The following is a 16,874-nucleotide window of genomic DNA, read 5'->3' as shown; positions in this document are numbered from 1 at the left end:
CACTGGCCGGGCAATCGTAGACAAATCGGAATCATGTCCTATCTTCACTGTTTTGTGACCACTGGGAGCCCCGCCGCACTCTTGCAACCCCTCCCTTCCTGTAATCATTATATTCGCCATGGCTAACTCATTTGTTCCATATATTGCCTACCTGCCAGAGCCTTTGCATTCATCCACCAGTTTCAACTTTTAGCACGTAGGCCTGTGGTCTCTATCTTCTTTTTGCCAGCTTTCTCCTACAGCCCCTCTAAATGATCTACTTTCTGGGTCTCATTCTACTTTTAACAGCGGTCCTCATTCTTAGGCCGCTGTTCGAGTACTTCCGGGATTCTAGGAACCTCCGTCGATTACCGAATGCCTCGCCCATATCTGGGATCACAAATCTTTGGTTTGTGTTCCAAGCATACAAAGGTCAGCGATACTTCGCCTTGATGGAAAAACATCACAACCACCCGCATGGACCTCGTCCAGTTCTACGCATCGCCCCAAACCATGTCTCTTTCACAGATCCGCAAGCCATTAAGGACATCCATGGCCATGGTACCGTCATGGAGAAGGGCGTGCACTACGACCTCGTCTGCGGTACACATAGACACCTGGCCGATGTCGTTGATCGTTCTGAACATCAGCGGAAGCGAAAGGTGATGGCGGCAGCATTTGCGCAGTCGAATATCGAGACTTACGAGCATGTCTTGGCCAAGAAGATGGGGCATTTCCTCGCTCAGATGGACAAGCTATGCGCAGTACGGCCCAAAACAGGATCCAGGCCGCCTCCTGAAGCACCTACAATGGACTATCGTCGATGGGCGATTCTATATACTCAAGAGGCTATCTCCGCGCTGGGTTTCTCCGAGGACCTTGGGTTTCTGGAGAAGGGGGATGACCTTACGACGGCGGAGCGAGCCGACGGAACCCTATATCAAGCACGATATAGGGATGCAATCGAAGGCGGGATGCACAAAGCTATGGTTTTGATAGCATTTCCAGAGTGGTACAAGGCTCTGGTAGCCTGGGCATGTCTGCTCTTGCCTAGCTTTCGTAACTACAAAAAGCGGTCTCAAGGCTTCACAGATATTTGTCGGCATATCACGAGAAAAAGGATTCGCAGACAGGCCAATGGCGAACAGTTATCGGATATCTTCACTGCGCTCCTTCATTCCCGAAACGGACAGCCAAACAACTATCCTTTTGGCGAGCTTTTTGCCGAGGCAAATGTCATTCTCAACGCAGGAAGCGACAGTACTGGCATTGCGATGACCAACACGATATATTCACTGATCGAGAACCCTCGGGCCTTGGCAATCCTTCGCGAGGAGCTTGACGAAGCTTTGGGCTCCACGGACGTCGTCGCGCCATACGGCAAGATTAAGTATTGCGCTTATCTGCGAGCCGTCTTGGACGAGTCTATGCGAATGTATGCACCATCTCAATTCAGTCTGCCACGTAAGACACCACCAGAAGGTGCCTCCATCGCTGGCCACTGGATCGCGGGAGATACCCAAGTGACGACTCCGACTCACGCCATACACATGGACCCCAGTATTTGGGGAGACCCGGAGACGTTCCGACCAGAGCGATGGCTCGGTGAGGAGGGCAAGCTGCTGCAACGGCATTTCCTAGTCTTCACTACTGGTCCGCGAGGGTGCATAGGGAGAAACGTGACTTATCTGGAGCAGTATGTAATGTTGGCTAGCTTTGTAAAGAGGTATGAGTTCTGCTTGGAGGATGAGAGCTTCACGCCCACTCGATACGAAACGGCAGCGACGCTTATTGACAAGCTGCCTCTGAAAATTTGGAGGCGAGATATCTAGACGGAAATTTACAGATCATTGATTTTTCTTCCCAATATTCATCAGGCTTAAAAGATATAAAGTCGCTTTGAACCATGATCTACACTTAGCTAGCCCTTAGCCCTATATCGGGCGTTTCAACACCCCAATCTGCTGGCTGCCCGATCTCCCGCACACGTGACCTGAAGCCGCTGTGGCTGAGTTCGGCTCTGGTCTCCCAGGTCTGCTCAGCCTTGCCTCCAACACCTCGACGCCTTCAGCCTCGCCGACCTTGACCTATGAGCTTCGCCGCATTGACAAGGTTAAAATTTGCAAGGGCGCCTAGACGAAATGACAGTGCGGAGGCGGGTCGTTGCTCTGGTCAACATTGCGCGAACGTTCTTTTCCTCCTCAAGCCTCATCCCCCATTCTTAAATGAACGTCTGGCTCCTGAAATGACGAAGTCTAGAGCCAGGGCTATGGCTCCAGCCTCCAATTAAGATCTAGATCCTAATAGATCCAGCACGAAACTTCAACCACCGTTCTCACTGACCTAAGGCTTACTTGCGAGCATAAGCACCCGGTGCCGTGCTCTGGACGTGGCTTCAATCTTGGACATACAAAGAGTGAACCCAGAATAGTGCAGCAAGAGCAGGACCCGTATCTAGAAGACTCTCATTATCATCAAGCGACCGGTACAGCATTTGGCCATGGGAACCTGTCTTTCAAGGCTCAAAAAAGAATCTCGTCAAGAGTCATCAGAATTCGTCGATAGCAGCCAGGATCCTTCACTCCGTTCGGCCGACGCGGATTTTTCGAGGCGCTCTTCTCTGTGGCTGCCGCCAACCTCAAACGAGGACCCTGATACAAGGGACCTTAGCTTTGATGAGCAAATGTCTCTCATTTCTTCCTTTGTACTAGAACGCATGGACGTGTGCAATTCATATCATTCTGACTACTGCAAATGTTCCGAAACGCCTGCTGCCCTACCTACTCGGGTCATTGACGTCGGTCGGCCGAACGATTTTGAATCGATCCATCTTATCAAGGGCGAGGGCCGCAAAGAACACTACGCCGCACTTTCGTACTGTTGGGGCACCTCAGGTGCTAACTACCTCACCACCATTAAAAGGCTAGAAGAACACCAAAAGCGCATTCCCTGGGACCTTTACCACAGACTATCAAAGATGCGATCCTGGTCACCTGGAAACTCGGTATCCGATATTTGTGGGTCGATGCATTGTGCATTGTTCAGAAGGCTGTCTTCGATTCCAAAAATGGGATTAGCATACATGATGGGGAATGGGCGGTCGAGGCCAATAACATGGCTTCTGTATACGGGAACGCGTATATAACTATCATGGCTGCTTCGGCAGCGGACTGTCAGGACGGGTTCCTGAAGCTTAGTTGGATCTCAGAAAAATGTCGAACTCCACGGGAATCTAACGGTGGACTATCAACCTACTATCTTCTTCTAGATGTGGAGTTCGCACTCCACTCTTCCCCGCTCTACGGCCGCGGATGGGCATTTCAGGAGTCAGTACTTTCCCGCCGATTACTTATATTTGTGAAAAACGAAATCCTTTGGCTTTGCGACTACGTCTTTAATCGTATGACGAGCGAAGGGTGGATAGATCACACCGGATATGTCTCCTCGCTTCGAAGCAGACATAATAATGGCTTGTTGACTGTCCGTGATTGGTCGAAGTGGGCCAAGGACTACTCAAGTAGGGAAACAAGTCACGCATCCGATCGGTTGGCCGCCTTATCTGGCGTTATACATCACTTCGCTCAAGAGAATAATGACACTTCTGTTTTGGGGTTGTGGAGAAGCGATATCCCTTTAGGGTTGCTCTGGAAGCCAATGGGGATTACTCCTACCGCACGAATCAAACGAGCCGAATTTTTTATGCCAACTTGGTCCTAGTTATCCGTTGTGGAGGCAATCGACTACGATTCGAAAACTGCGGCATATCATGGCCCGGTACCAGACATCGACGTTGACAACTTCTCATGTGAGTGGGATGGCCCTGAATTAACTGGACGCCTCATCTCTGCAGATCTCATAATTCGTGGCGCTCTGGAACCCGCCCAAGTGGAGTTGGTCCCCGAATCTGAGGTTTGGCCTTTCAGTACAATCAATGTGCGCATTACCAAAGAAGGGCTCGGCGACTGGATGTGTACGGATTTTGAAGGTGAAGAAAACTACACCGTAATTCAGGAACACAGCCTCAGCATATCCTACGTGCATGTCGGTACATATCTCCAAAGCAGTGAATATATCAAAAGATTTGTCTTGTTCCTGAGGCAAGTAAACAAGGATACGAATTCCTACGAGGGAATTGGAATTGGCTCCTTTGAGGAGGCATTGGAGGGGCCGAACATTTTTCATGCACGGAAAGAAACCTTACGGCTAGTATAACATTCGACCATTACCTAGGACCAAACTACTTCACCGGAGCTCGTAATTAGCTCGTCCTTCCAATTCATAGTGTGGCTTTATCACGTGGTATGCCCGCCTGACGAAGGGGTATGTCCGAATAGTGGTGCCCATATAATAACTAAGTTAACTTAGAGAGTCTCTGCTTACTAAGTGTTTTAGTGTAGAGCTTTACATGACTCGACCGTCCTGCCGTCCGACTTCTGCGGAGAGAATTGCCCGTTTCGCCAGCTAACCTTTTTTCTGCATCATATCTTCCCCGCACGCGGGATCAGCCACCGAAACCTGGGGAAATGCCTTTACCTACAAATAAGGGAATGCTGCCTTTTACCCAAGCGTCGTTCCCATGTCCCTCGAACGCAATGCTCAATGACCGACTCCACAAAAAGAGGAACAGGATGGTAGGAGCTCCCACTTAGATGGTTCTGATAACTGCGAAGCTAATCGATCTGCACTATCAGCACGAATTGCCGATACAATCATCGGAAATGCGTATACGGTAAAAATGCCACCTTCAAGCCAGGTTCTGAACATATCTAATACTCTTGCTGAAAGGCGAGCACGAGAAAGAATCTTGCGTAAGCTGCATCACTCAGGGTCTGGACTGCCAAAGAGATGAGGATATCCAATTCCGCCACGGACTTAATCCTAGCATCACTTCTTCCAAAGGCTATGGTCAACGAAGCTACGATTTTTCAAGCGATCAAACCTGGGTGAAACCATCAGAATCCTGCAAGTAACCTGCTCTTTCAATAACAACCGTCTAACGTCCTTGCAGTGGTCTACATCGATGAAACTCCAGAGCTCAAGGGCATTTACGGGAATGACCAAACCACCGAGCACGGAAGCCCCCAATGGTATCTGCGGCCCAGCTCACAATCCATCTGGTCTACCCATTCAAGTCGAGGAGGACATGAAAGTATACCGCTATCGGCATATTCTCCAACTCCATCGCCTCAATCGTTCGGCTGGGAGCAGCCGCTGGCCCTATCATGCTCTCCTACGCCGAATTACGTTTCTATGCCGCCTTGGATGAGCCAGGTAGATGGCGCTCCAGGGCCAGCAATGCATTGCGAACCTTTGGAAGTATCTAGCTTTCCCGCTCTTCCAACCCCATCCACCTCCGCAATCTTCGTCGTAACGGCCCTACAACGAACCGAGCCGTCACAGCACGTAAAATCAAGATGGTCTCTTCAGAACAACGAAGAATGTCTTTTGATGCACCACTACGTACAAGTGTTAGCTAGCTGGTTCGATGTTTTGGATCCAGCTCAACACTTTGCACGAGTAGTTCCCCATCGAGCTGCACAATGCGTGCCACTACAGCAAGCAATATTTGCACTCTCCGCTCGGCATCTCAGCCGGATCAGTGACATGAATCCCTATATTTCTGATCAGTATTTCAAGCGATGTATCGATTTGCTCATGCCCGTGGTCAACGAGACGCAGGCGATTATAGAGGAGGATATTCTGTGTGCTATGGTTTGTCTTCGTCTGCTGGAAGAGTTGGATGGTAAGCCCTCCACATTCATTTCCCAATAACCAGGAATTGGAAAAACATACGGTACTTAACTCGGCTAACACAGCTTGGCAGTTCCCCTCAGCGGCTGCGATAATCAACGTCACCTGAAAGGCATCCAAGTTCTCGTAAACGCGCAAGAGCGCTCGGCTGCCACAGCCGGCGGTCTTTCTCAAGCGGCCTTTTGGGCTGGCCTCCACCAGGAGATGTTCATGGCGTTCATCACCCAGCGACCCGTTGCACAAGCACTCCTTTCCCACTGCAACATCGACCGCACATGTTCTCCTGCCGATGACTGCACATGGGTGTACCGCATCATGGTCAACTTCGCCGACGTCCTCACCTTTTGCTACGGGCCAGCTCTCGACCCTAGATCAAGCCCTGGCGTAAACAAAGGCCTGCGCCGAAAAGCGCAATGGGACCAGCTGACGCGCTATACAAGAGAGTGGCACGAATCCCATCCTCCACACTTCAGCCCGACGTACTCAGCATCTCCAGCGCCCGGGGACATCTTCCCGAGCATTTACTTCCACCTCCCTATCCAAGTTACCGCCTCCCTCTACTACCACGTCTCCTGCATTCTCCTCGCTATCCACAACCCCGCCCTACACCAAGAACTACCATCCTCTTCTGCGACCATCCTGCACCTCCGCACCGCTGCCCGTGCTCTTCACGCCCTCGACACGACCGTCCGCGAGAACGTTCGGGCTCTTTGCGGCATCGCACTGTGCAATCCATGGCTAGCGCCCGCGATGACGATGACGAGCACGGCGCTGACTATGTGCGGGGAGCATTTCTGTGATGTAGGGAGGGAGGAGCAGGACGGAATGATGTGGCTGCTTGTAAAGAACGAGGAGAAACATGGGTGGCCGACTGGGACTGCACAGAAATATTTGAAGCGGGTTTGGGGGTGGGAAGGGGAAGGTTGATGGGGGAGAAGGAGAGTCAGAAAGAGCGGCGGACTTAGATCAGATCGACGACCTCGATACCATGCTTCTGTTTTCGCATTGCTTCCCCCCCCCCATCGCTCGATGCAGGTACGTATTACTAACAGGGAATGGCCTTTTCTCTTCGCTAATCGAGCCATTCTCCCTTCGTGGGATATGCGGAACGCAAGAGCCCAAGAATATCACTCTCGCTATCATATCACTTTCTCTCGCCGTGAGAGGAAGCTGACATATACCCCGTTCTAGAGAGCCATTAGATTTCACTTCATTAACTACTCCACGTAATACTTGAAATCTCAAACTGCAGTTTTTGAATCGGCCTCGCGGCGAGCTTGATAGCACTCCCATCGTCGTATCCCTGGATGCCTCCTCGCTATATCCGTTCATAGCGCGCAGACTTGGGCGTTAGGTCTCGTGGTTTGGGCGCTTCTTTGGCTTCTTCCACGTTGAGGGATCTCAGGATCCGCGGCGGTGGGAGCCTTGACATAAAGCCTTTATATTTGGGATGGGTGTAAAGCAATGTGTCAGACTCTATCGGGTAATGTATCATATGACAATGATATCAGGCTCCAATCTTCGATATATATTTGTCTCTTGAACTTGCATCTTTCACGGAAAACCATCTGGCGCACTGACGTACTAGATTAATACTGATCCTGAAGAATATAGATAGATAGGAGATGATCTTAGTGATGAATGGGGGACTTTGAGATGAAGTTAGGTAGAGAACATCTTGGCCTACCTTCTCGAATCGTCCCCTGATTGGCCCAAATGCAACCTATCCACGCTGCCGCCCCACAAAGCAATCAACTTCATTGCCCGTAGTCTCGTTGGACATCTAAACGGAATCCTTTTTCCCTATAAAGATAGAAATCTGGGAAGGAGAGCAAAGATGCGATGAGTTGTCGTTTCAACCCCTTCAAACCTCGCGCAGGCACCCACATCTGGCCCGTGCCGCCCGTTTCTCCTGATGTGCCGAAATCTCGGACGCGCTTTTTCGCGTCACATCAAAAATCCCCAATTTTGCCCTTCAACCATTAAAGACAGCCTGCCAACATGTCCGCCACCGAAGCCGTGCGCAAGAGAGGCCGGCCTAAGAAACCTGCGGCTAGCGAAGAAGCACCTGCAGCAGCGGCGATTGTCGTCGAACCTCCGAAGAAACCCACCACCACGCGCAAAGCATCGACGAAAGCGACGAAGGGAGCGCCATTGAGCCCCGCGAAAAAGATAGAGAAAATACCAGAGAAGGAAATAGTCAAACCTAGTAATAGAACGAAGGCGAAAGAGGTGGACATGGCGGCGAAAGGAGCAAACGTGGTGAAGACCGTCGTCCCGCCGAAGCAACCGACTCCCACTACACCATCGTCGTCGAAGATATTGCAGGAAGTGGCCTCAAACGGGGCCTTCAAGGCGACTAATACGCCTCCAAGAGTGGAAGTAGTTGCGAAAGCGCAGCCCTCACCCTCGGCCTCGAGGACCACAGCAGCAGCAACAACACCTCCGCAACCCGCCCCCTCCTCAAAACTTCCCCCCGAAGTCCCAATACCACCGAAATCTACCCCGACACCAACCCCAAAGACACCTTCAGCACCTCCCCCAACGTCCCCGTCCGCTACAAACCCACAACCACAACCAAGCTTCACTTCAGCCTCCTCCGCAAAACCACAAATCCCAACTCCCCCCCCGACCTCCCTCCCAAAACCGCCACCTCCCCCCGTCGCGTCAGCGCCAAAACCGCAACTACCACCAAAACCGTCCTCCACCCCCAAACCCGCCTCCAAACCCCTCCCCTACCGCCCCTCCCGCATCCCCCCCAAAGGCTCCCCCCTCGACCCTCCCCCACCACCACCTCCAAAACCCACCGCGCAGACACCCACCCCCGCGCCAGCAGCACCCACCCCCGCCCCCCTCCCCAGCGCCCCCAACGCCATCGGCGCCATCGTCGGCGGGGGCAGCAGCAGCAGCGGCAGCATGAGCGAGATGCCGGGCCCCCTCCCCAAGAAATACAAAGGCGCCGCGTTCCGCGTCACGGCGATCATGTGCGCGCTGCCGATTGCGGTGGTGACGGGGTACGAGCTGTACGGGCGATGTGAGTAGTACCCCCTCCCGTCTCTTTCTTTTGCGGAACCCCGAAGACTTTTGCTATTCCACACCACCTCCTCCCCCCCCCCCCCCCGGGGGGCCCCTTTACCATTGCTCCCGGCCGACGCAAACGAAACTGCTCGCGCGTATCCATGAAGGAGGTGGGAGCCGGAGAGCTGGGATCTAGATCTGTATTTGGCATCTTTTTTGGGGGGTTGATGAGGAATGCTAATGCGGATGTGATGCACAGTTTTCCAGGGCAAGGAGAGGAAGATTCTCCCGCGCATCGAGCCGCTGCCCCCAGCCATGGCCGCGGCGGGGGTGACGCCGACGCCGCCACCGCCGCCGGCTCCGTCGCCTTCGAAGGAGGAGTAGTTTGTCTATATCTTTCTGTGCCAAACCCCCTCGCCGGCCGACCCAAAAAAACAAAAAACGCAAGAACGCATTCAAAAAAGGCGAATACGTCACGTATATAAAAGGATATCTCCCCACCTCCCCAAAACCCAACCAGCGAACGAACGAAGTCAACGAGATGACGGTAATGTATATCAAACCACGAATTTTGCATAAAGGGGTTTGCCATTCCGCATGTGGAACGAATGGCTTTGATGTTATCGTAACTTGTACTATATATATATATTCTACGAAATCTGTAGAGACGTCTTGTATATACCACCACCCACACCCCCAATCGCAGCTATATCCATCTTTTATGCCCATCTCATGTAATCTTTTGCATCCGTCTTGGTGCATCAAATCCCAGCCCATCTAATCTTATTTATCATTCTGCCCAAAAGATCAAAACACCCCACCCAAATGCCCTACCAATTCCACCATCTACAGGCACGCTAATGCAATCCAATCCAACCCAAACCCAACCCCAACCCCCAACCCAAATACCCGCGCTTCCAACCAAAACAAAAGAGAAAAAAATGCGCTACTCACAGCGACTGAATCTTAGTATCAAATGAACGAAACACAATGATGTCCTCCTCGTCTTGGTATCAACAAAGAAATGTCAATCATATCTCCCCCCCCCTTTTTTTTCAAACATCCCTCCTCACCCAACCCCCCCACTCCCCCGACTCCGACTCCTCTTCCGCCGCAACATCATCCCCCTGGTCCCCGAAATATCCAACAACAACCCCAAACCCCCGGCCCCACTCTTCTCCCGCCGCTTCCGCTCCTTCTTCTCCTTCTTCGTCTCCTTCCCACCCTGGTCCACATCCACCGCCCCGTCCTTCTGCGGCACCACCGGCGGCGGCGGCGCGAGCTCCGACCGCGAGCGCGTCAGGCCATACCGCGGCGTGCCCGGTCGCGGCAGCAGCCCCGTGTTCTCGCCCGCGGCAGTGGGGGGAAGGTGGAAGAGGGCTTTGTATTTCCGCTCCGGCGAGCTGGGGACGGCGACGGCGGGGGGCGCGGTTTTAGTCATGGCCAGGTTTAGCGACGAGCTGGTACGGTGGTGGGCGAAGGTGCGGGAGGAGAGCGAGGGGGTGCTGGGCTGCGAGACGGAGGGGAAGAGCTGGCGGGTCGACGGCCACAGGTTTGGGATCGTAGACGAGGGGGTTGATGGGGAGAGCGGCGGGGAGGGGGGCAGTTCGGTGTCGCCGTCTGATATGCAATCGGAGTCGTCGTCTGAGGTAAGGAGGTCGGCGGCGCTGAAGTTGGAGGGGTTGAAGCGGATGTGTTGAGGGTCAGGGTTGCTGAGGCGGCGGACGGCGTTGGAGTGGGAGGGGAGATAGGGTTTGGTGTTCGATAGTGGTTGCATCCCCGGCGGGAATTTCAGGGGGGTGTGGAGTTTGCGGCGGAGTGAGGTTTGAGAGCCACGCTTGGAAAGGCTGTGGTCGTGTTCGAAGCGGGTGATTTTGTGAGGGGGTCTCGAGCGGTGTCGTGGTGCGCGTTCGTCGCCCTGGGATAGGGGCCGGGTAAAGCTGCTTAGACGGAGGTCTACTTGACTGGGACTGAATACGACGCGAGCTCGAAGCTGCCGGATTGTTTCATCTAGAGCGAGTTCGATAGCGACGTGGTTTTGGACGCGTGATAATTTCGGCCAGGTTGCTCGCTCGCCGGTGAGGGTGCATTGCAGCATGTATTCTGTAGTCGGGTTGCTAAGGACTTTAGGAAAATGAGCGAGTGAGATAGCGGGAAAGATGGTAATGTCTCCAGAGTATCGTTGGTTGAGAATAGACCTCATCTTGGTAAGATAGTTAGGGAATACACCTAGTTCTGCAAGAACGTGGAGTCGATGTAAAGCCTCTCCTTTTGCAAGATTTGCCATGTAGTGTAGCCAACTAGGGCCGGCGGTGAAGGCTTGGCTGGATTGCCGGGCTTCTGCTGTGACCATTTCCTCCTCTTTTACAAGAAACGGAACGACGTGCGGATTGACTTGAGAGACGATAAAATGATTGACGTTGAACATTTCTGCCAGACGAGTCATCGGGAGATCATTGTCTACCGAACCATCAATCCAGCCAGCATTGGGCGTGGGATTCCAGGGCACTTCCTCTCCAGTCCGGGGGTCTTTAGCGAGTAGAGAGGCCGGTAAAAAGACAAACGGAACGGAGCAAGATGCGGCCACGGCGGACCAAATCAAGACATTGGGAGCAGTAACATAATTGAGCAACCGAGGCAATTCGTATAAGCTGGCGCTGGACACAGTGATATTCAATATCCTCCGGGTGCGGTTGTAGGCTTCCTGGAAAGTGATGTCGCCGAGGAGGTTCCTCATAACGGTGATCAGGTGTGTGATCTCGAACAGTGATCCGTACTTGAGGAATCGAACAACCTTGTCCATATAGGAGTCTTCCTGCCCGGGCCTATCGAAAACGTTGAGATCGCCATAGCAGAATTCCTCCAGGACTTGGGGGATCTCCTCATCAGTCTTGATGCACAGAACCGCGCAAACAATGCTGCCGGCCGAGGCCCCCGAGATAATGCGAGGGAGAAGTCGAGCGTTCCAGAGGCTTTTGATGACGCCAATGTGGTTCATGCCAAAGGTCCCGCCTCCTGACATCAGCAGCGCACTTCTGCCGAACGACTGGCGGGCTGCCAGCAGCTGCTCCAGTATGACTCTGTGTTCCAGACAGCCGTCATCATTCTGCTTGGCCGAAACTTCCAACAGAGCTCGCAGCGTCTTCTGGGCGGAGTCGATATAGCGTTCGATTAGAGCTTTTGTGCCAACGTGGGAGTGTTTATACAGGCGCAGGTCTCCCATGCCTCCAAGCCCGCGAGTCAGGGACGTCCGAATGAGGAAGAGCATTCTCTTGACGTCGCAGTTGACCCTAGCTTCGTCCAGCTGCTTCAGTCGTGCTTCGACGAGCGCGTAGTCGTATTCGAGGGATTCGTGCTCGGCTTTCCAGGCATCGTTGCCCTCGAGGAGGTCCAGCTCGGTAGCCGCGGCGCGCCATGCATCGTAGGTCTCGGCCTGTGAATGTCAGATATGTCACAAGAAGGGTCCATTGTGTGCCCACCTCTCTCATGCGGAGGTACAGTATTTCTCGGCGACTTTCATCCTCGGCACCATCCGTAGCAATCGCTGAGCTGTCGTCGTATATAACACTGCCTATAGTGCCGACAGGGTCGCGCACGAGCTGTATGAGCGGCGAGAGGAAACCGGCATGGCTCCTGCTCTTCCGCAGCACGCGCTGCTCCTCCTTCGCCCCATTGTCTGCGCCCGCAAAGAGCTTGTTCGCGCCGGGGAAGACGGGATCGTAGAGGAAGGACATGAGCTGAGTGTTGGTGCCATGCGCTTCGGCGGGCGCTGGCGCAGTGGGGCCGTGTGTGGCCTGGGGAAACGGGCGGGGAGGCCAGTATAAGAATAGCAGGCGGGTAAGCTGTGCAAGATCTGGGGTAGGGGGGCACAACACGGGGTGGTCAGGCGTGGAATGGCGGAGAGGGTGTGGTCGAGTTGATGTAGCGGTAAGACAGGCCAGCACGAGGCGTCACCGTCACCGTCACCGTCACCGTCACGGGTCAGGTGCGGAATTATCGAGTGCGGGAAGCGGGCGTACCGTACCGGCACCCGGCCCACGGAACGGCAGAACTGTGAGAATCACGACCCAGAGACTGAGTGGTCCCGATCAGGCGTGTGGCCCAGGACGCAGTGCAGTCTGCCTGGAGCATCGCGCGGGCTGACCGGGCCATCTGACACGTTGGCGTCATGCTTGCAGCCTCGACATGGCGAGCCACAGTCGACAAAGGACGACGCGACACTCGCCCACTGCAGACAAAGCTGGCCCATCGCAGCAGGCCATGTCACCGCGCGCCTCCAAAGAAGCCGCGCTGCTCCTGCATCTTGCGCCTATAAGCTTCCATCCAGGGCACCCCACGCAGCCGCAGGGCCCAATCCGCAAGGCACCGCATTCGCGCCCGCGCTGATTCGACAGCCGCTCCAGCTGCCGGGTCTGCGTGGGCGAGGGCTGGCTGCTGCATGTGAGATCGAGCGATGCAGCCAACCGCGCTGCTGGGTGCTCTTCCCTGCACGTCGTCGTGGCACGCGCTTCCCGCGAGAGAGGAGGGCTGCGTGAGAGCGGGGGCGAAGAGGGTGTTGTTGGATGAGACCTGACTTCAGCTCTGTCGCTACCAAGCTTGCATTTCCTTCGAATCACATTTGCCAATGCTGATAGCTATCTTCGTCTATGTGTGGGTACAGGAAGTCGTCGCTCGGCCGAACGTCGCTTGAAAGTGACCTGAGGTGGTACTTTCGTCCCACATTCACATGCCACCGTTCCGACGCCGTACCCTGTATTGCATGAACGATAGCACACGTGTTGTAAATATCTCCTATTTGTTACTCTCGAATGGTATAGTCTGGCAGCTTAATTCTACGACAGCCAGCTACCCAGGCGGCGGGTATCGCGCTAGTCCTCTAGTGAATGTCCTTGGTGCTCCGCGTCTTTCCCAACCATGTGGCCCCCTGGGCGATACTTCTGTGTCTCCATCAAGTCTTCTGCATAGAACACCGTAGAACTCCCAATCTTCCGAAGGCATATCCAACTCAACCCTCTATTATTTCCAGATTCATCCACTATCACATGCCAAACCCGTCCCCTGTGATTCACGACTCGAACAATGGAGCTAGGGTGCTGTTGAGAGATAACACCAACAAACAACCCACAAAACCAGGAACCCGCTTTCACATGTCACTGATACCACCATAGGGCTGTCACCATATGCAGCCGGATAACATGGAACGCTGTTGACGGAAGATCGCCAGGGGATGCCCAACGTTTCGTGGTAGTCTAATTGGACATCGTGATGTTTGGGAGCTGAGGCATTGACTGATTGGAGCTCTGCAGTTGAGTCATCGCGGCAGTTATGTACCTAGGTACCTTGGTAGAGACACATTGGTATCCGATGCCTGGGATGCTCGGGCTATCCGGATACGTATGTTGCATCTCAACAACGCGTAACTCATGCCTCTGGAAGAGCATGTGGAATGCCGATTCGCAGGGCGCTCTTCCGACTGCTTCGAGGGCATCTTGCGAGACTGCGATTTCAGCAATCTTGGACCTGACTTCGCCGTGAGTGGATCCGGCTATCCGAATGCCATGCAGCGTCTCAACAGCTCGAGTCATGTGTCGTCTTGTTGGACTCCTTGCGACGCCGATTCGTAGAGCTGCCCTTCGACTGGTTCGTGATGGTCTAGCGAGACCCAACAAACTCCCGTAACGTAACTAGGCTGTTGAAACTCGAGGTACCGCCTTCAAGCAATGACGAACTGATCCCACTCATCCCTCCCGAGAGCCTCGCCCTCCATGATGCCATGCACGTAGCAGTCCCCTACAACTTCAAACCCCTCCCTTCCGCGTCCGGGTCGGATCACAAAGGGGGTTCTTGCACCAACAAACACAACGATACGGTCGCCGTTTCTGAGATCCTCGGGACCAATGCCGATGTGACCGCTCACAGTGCGGAAAAGACATCGTCCGCTCATTGTCACGCTGACGAGGGCTGCATACCGTTGGGCATACTCGTTGGTCCGAGGTGCATCAGCACCTGGAGAGTGGCTCGGGAGCGTAGGCGATGTCAATGCAGGCGATATAACGCCTGAAGACGCGGCCGTGCGACAGAGCTGCACAAATCCAATCTCCAGCATCTGCTTCAACCTTGCCTGCGATGATCTTTCTTCCGTCTCCCTCGGTGTTGGTAGCCATGGGAAGCGCTCTGAGTGCGCTTGGTCTGCAATCAGCGTAGTTGCTAATTTCGTTCTGGCATCTTCATCGTCGTCGACGACGTACCTCGCTACGGCCCGGTACTGTGGTATCATGCTACAAATGTCATCGAAGCTGGGCATTTTGCTGATTGAGTCGCTGCAGTCCGCGATGGTGTCGAAAATGAAACCTTCAATTACGAGGCGATTGGTGCCGGAGCTGAAGATAATCGGTGTAGGAGGCGTCAGCGAGTCCTGCGGGCCTCCTATCCCAGCTGAGTATTTGCGGATGTTGAGGAAAGGCTTGTAGCGAGGAGAGCTGCGCCAATCCGGAACCCACGACGCAGAGTCTAGAGGACGGAACGTGCCAGCGAGGTGCAGTATGTCGAGAGTTTGCGTTCGCTCGAGTGCGTTGCGTGCGAACTTCGTGTAGAACGCCTCAGGCGACTGAGTGTAGTAGTCCTGCCCGAAGTCGACATAGGACTCTGCGTTCTCGGCGAAGCTGAGGAGCGCGAGGATACGGTCCTGTGCTCTGGCTGTGTCCGCTGCGTGGAATAGGTTCATCGAATCGAGCAGACCAAATCCTTGCGTAAGTTCGGGGCAGCTCTTCATCAAGTCCATCAATCGCAGTCCTTGTAAAACACCTAGTACGGTTCCTCGAAACAGGGTTATTCGCGAGTCGACGTCGTAAATAAATTTGATAGCTTCAGCGAAGTCGTCCCAGTCGCAGTGGTATGGACCACACGAGAGGATAGCTGCCCGAGATGTCGTGACTTCTTGTATCACCCACCGTCGCCGGAACCAGGAACGCGTCAGGAAGTGCTGGAGTGTTGGTAAGCTGGGTTGCATAGCCTCCGCCATTGTCTGATGAACATCTCTTCCCATCTTCATAGTGGTGAAGGGGTAGAATTGCTGACGCCATTGACCCAATTCTTGAAGCCATTGAAGAGTCTGCCCACCGCCTTGCCCTTCATCTCCAAGCCAAACTTGAACTCGGGTAGCCTCTTGATAGATACGTTTCATTTGCTTGACTTGATGCATCTTCTCTCTGCTGTCGGCTTGATTGATGCATCTTTTCATTTGATTAGTGTCGCCCAGTAGCGAGAAATGGAGTATTTGCTTACATGGCGTCAACCCAGAACACGATCTCCTTCGTCGTCGAGCGATAGGCTCTCAAAGCAGCATATAGGCTATCGGTGATTCTCAAGTGCCACAGATCTCGCCTTTCGGACGGGCTTCTCGAGCCTCGACGGAAAGAAGGAGTGTCGTCACACCACATGACATTCGGTAAATCCGGTTTGCCCCACGCATAGGACAATGCTTCGTAAGACAGTGGGATACGGTTGTTGTCGACGAGATCAGCTTGGTAGAAGCTGCAATGCAGATCATCGTTTTGATTCTTCGCCGGATGCAATTCAATGAGCCTGATCGTGTGTACGCCTTGTAGTTGGGAGTAGGGATATAGAGGCACATCTTGTAGATGGTCAGATCGAGAGATGGTGCTACTCGAGTCCCGAGGCTGAATGGCCTTGAGGACATCTCTGGTAGTGCTGCCGTTGCTGTGGCTTGGACCGTCATAGCTGCTTGGAGCATAACGCTGGCGAGGATTTACATCTTCCGAGTAGCGTCGTGACCGGGGATGGGCCATGTTATACCAGCCTTCGTAGTTGTAGGTTTCTTGCCCGAATCCTTGATTAGAGGGGCCGTAATTCCTCGGTGGGTACTGCAGCGGAGTGTAGAGTGGAACCTGAGGCGCAGTCGGTAGCAGAGGAGGAAGACGGCCGCGATATGTCTCGTCGTCCGATGCATCCTCGCTCGACTCTGTCAGGCTAACATCAGAGTGGTAATATTTCGCTTCCTCACGTGTGCGCTTCTCTCTGTTTCTTCTTTGGATTCGGTCACGAACTCGTCCACCTACGTATAACACTGTAGCTACTATGGGCAGGACGGCTGTGACAGACATATT

General features: G+C 53.7%; 7 protein-coding genes across 7 annotated transcripts; 5 read left to right on the top strand and 2 right to left on the bottom strand.

The window, feature by feature from the left end:
* Nucleotides 1–275: 275 nt before the first annotated feature.
* BDZ99DRAFT_342918 (putative cytochrome P450 monooxygenase) lies at nucleotides 276–1,802 on the top strand (the record flags this gene model as incomplete). Its single annotated transcript, XM_033714396.1, has 1 exon — nucleotides 276–1,802. A coding segment is annotated over one exon (1,527 nt), but the record flags the coding sequence as incomplete, so codon positions are not given.
* Nucleotides 1,803–2,937: 1,135 nt separating this feature from the next.
* BDZ99DRAFT_377819 (uncharacterized protein) lies at nucleotides 2,938–3,696 on the top strand (the record flags this gene model as incomplete). The annotated part of the gene is made up of 1 exon (XM_033715082.1): nucleotides 2,938–3,696. A coding segment is annotated over one exon (759 nt), but the record flags the coding sequence as incomplete, so codon positions are not given.
* Nucleotides 3,697–5,274: 1,578 nt separating this feature from the next.
* Nucleotides 5,275–6,657, top strand: BDZ99DRAFT_379265 (uncharacterized protein; the record flags this gene model as incomplete). Its single annotated transcript, XM_033715142.1, has 2 exons — nucleotides 5,275–5,722; nucleotides 5,804–6,657. 2 exons carry the CDS (start codon nucleotides 5,275–5,277, stop codon nucleotides 6,655–6,657), a joined length of 1,302 nt encoding a protein of 433 aa, XP_033582274.1.
* A 1,938-nt stretch (nucleotides 6,658–8,595) lies between these two features.
* BDZ99DRAFT_459218 (uncharacterized protein) lies at nucleotides 8,596–9,468 on the top strand. Its single transcript, XM_033719113.1, has 2 exons — nucleotides 8,596–8,764; nucleotides 9,008–9,468. Exons 1-2 carry the CDS (start codon nucleotides 8,647–8,649, stop codon nucleotides 9,130–9,132), a joined length of 243 nt encoding a protein of 80 aa, XP_033582273.1. The 5' UTR covers nucleotides 8,596–8,646; the 3' UTR covers nucleotides 9,133–9,468.
* Nucleotides 9,469–9,817: 349 nt separating this feature from the next.
* Nucleotides 9,818–12,918, bottom strand: BDZ99DRAFT_495104 (patatin-domain-containing protein; the record flags this gene model as incomplete). The annotated part of the gene is made up of 3 exons (XM_033723353.1): nucleotides 9,818–12,181; nucleotides 12,228–12,601; nucleotides 12,768–12,918. 3 exons carry the CDS (start codon nucleotides 12,916–12,918, stop codon nucleotides 9,818–9,820), a joined length of 2,889 nt encoding a protein of 962 aa, XP_033582272.1.
* A 622-nt stretch (nucleotides 12,919–13,540) lies between these two features.
* Nucleotides 13,541–14,043, top strand: BDZ99DRAFT_193725 (uncharacterized protein). Its single transcript, XM_033713177.1, has one exon. The coding sequence runs from the start codon at nucleotides 13,632–13,634 to the stop codon at nucleotides 13,914–13,916; it is 285 nt and encodes a 94-aa protein (XP_033582271.1). The 5' UTR covers nucleotides 13,541–13,631; the 3' UTR covers nucleotides 13,917–14,043.
* Nucleotides 14,044–14,461: 418 nt separating this feature from the next.
* BDZ99DRAFT_549957 (HET-domain-containing protein) lies at nucleotides 14,462–16,871 on the bottom strand (the record flags this gene model as incomplete). Its single annotated transcript, XM_033726972.1, has 2 exons — nucleotides 14,462–15,980; nucleotides 16,033–16,871. 2 exons carry the CDS (start codon nucleotides 16,869–16,871, stop codon nucleotides 14,462–14,464), a joined length of 2,358 nt encoding a protein of 785 aa, XP_033582270.1.
* Nucleotides 16,872–16,874: the final 3 nt, after the last annotated feature.

The sequence above is a fragment of the Mytilinidion resinicola genome (assembly GCF_010093595.1).
Source record: "Mytilinidion resinicola strain CBS 304.34 unplaced genomic scaffold BDZ99scaffold_3, whole genome shotgun sequence".
NCBI lineage: Eukaryota > Fungi > Ascomycota > Dothideomycetes > Mytilinidiales > Mytilinidiaceae > Mytilinidion > Mytilinidion resinicola.
Note: the sequence above shows the minus strand (reverse complement) of the source record. Positions and strands in the feature narration are given on the sequence as shown.

Bases quoted from the DNA above. Each gene is read 5' to 3' on its own strand.
- BDZ99DRAFT_459218 (XM_033719113.1), top strand. From the start codon at position 8,647: ATGAGCGAGATGCCGGGCCCCCTCCCCAAGAAATACAAAGGCGCCGCG. The intron at 8,765-9,007 runs GTGAGTAGTACC...TGTGATGCACAG, and splicing joins GTACGAGCTGTACGGGCGAT to TTTTCCAGGGCAAGGAGAGG.
- BDZ99DRAFT_193725 (XM_033713177.1), top strand. From the start codon at position 13,632: ATGTCCTTGGTGCTCCGCGTCTTTCCCAACCATGTGGCCCCCTGGGCG.